The sequence below is a fragment of the Rhincodon typus genome, unplaced genomic scaffold, assembly GCF_021869965.1.
Source record: "Rhincodon typus isolate 14 unplaced genomic scaffold, sRhiTyp1.1 hic_rhity00000123, whole genome shotgun sequence".
NCBI lineage: Eukaryota > Metazoa > Chordata > Chondrichthyes > Orectolobiformes > Rhincodontidae > Rhincodon > Rhincodon typus.
Window position 1 is genome coordinate 61,766 of NW_025965761.1, and position 1,100 is coordinate 62,865.

General features: G+C 58.9%; 1 protein-coding gene across 1 annotated transcript in view; it reads left to right on the top strand.

The window, feature by feature from the left end:
• Positions 1–1,100, top strand: part of LOC125488279 (chromodomain-helicase-DNA-binding protein 8-like) — a 22,533-nt gene that overhangs the window by 18,665 nt on the left and 2,768 nt on the right. Inside the window, exon 7 of the mRNA XM_048621212.1 lies at positions 385–628. Coding sequence (XP_048477169.1) covers positions 385–628 — 244 coding nt within the window. The remainder of the gene's footprint in view (positions 1–384; positions 629–1,100) is intronic.

A 1,100-nucleotide genomic window follows, 5' to 3' on the forward strand; every position in this document is an offset into this window, starting at 1 on the left:
CCCCACCTTCTTAAGGTGGGGGGGTGCGATTAAATGCTGGGTCCAGTCAGTGACACCCACATCCCTGTGAGGGAATTTTTTTCATCAAAATGATCAAGTTGCGCTCTGCGATGCCACTTTCTGAACTTGCCTCTGGTGCCTGCTGCTGTAGTCTCTCGTACTCCCATGCTGTAAGCCGAACATCCCTGGCCTCTCTGGTCTCTAGGCTCCCTGACCGATCTGGGAAAGTCACTCTGTCTCTCCTGGGGAGGTGGGGTGGCCTCTCCGCCTTCGCTGCAGAGTGCGGTGTCCTCGGTCAGTGCCCACATCCCCGCGGTGCCTGCCCTGTCTCATGTCTCATGTCCGTCTTGCACCCTCTCCCTCTTAAACCCCCCACCCCCACAGGCAGAACTGCATCCTGGCCGACGAGATGGGCCTCGGCAAGACCATCCAATCCATCACCTTCCTGGAGGAGATCTACTCGGCCGACATCCACGGGCCGTTCCTGGTGATTGCTCCGCTCTCCACCATTACCAACTGGGAGAGGGAGTTCAACACGTGGACGGACATGAATGCCATTGTGTACCACGGCAGCCTGGCCAGCCGCCAGATGATCCAGCAGTATGAGATGTACTTCCGAGACTCGAAGGTAAGCTGGGGGAACTGCTGTCAGTCTCCGTCCACTGGGACGAGGAAGCTTGAGCTGAATTTCCCTCCCCTTACTGTATGTGTATCGTGGTCAGTACTCCCCATTTTCCTGCTGGTGTCACTTCGTCTCTCGTGCGCGCGCGCGCTCTCCTGCACTGTCTCCCTCTCTATCGCCACTGCGCGTAGCGGGAAGGGTGCAGGCGCGCGGCGCGAAGGGTGTATGTGTGCGTGTGGCGCCAAGGGGGAAGTCTGTGTCTGTGTGTGTGTGCGCGGCGCCTGGAGCAAGTGTGTAAGTGTGTGTGTGTGTGCACGGCGCCTGGAGCAAGTGTGTAAGTGTGTGTGTGTGTGCGCGGCGCCTGGAGGAAGGGTGTGTGTGTGTGTGTGTGTGCACGTGGCACCTGGAGGAAGGGTGTGTGTGTGTGTGTGTGTGTGTGTGCACGTGGCACCTGGAGGAAGGGTGTGTGTGTGTGTGT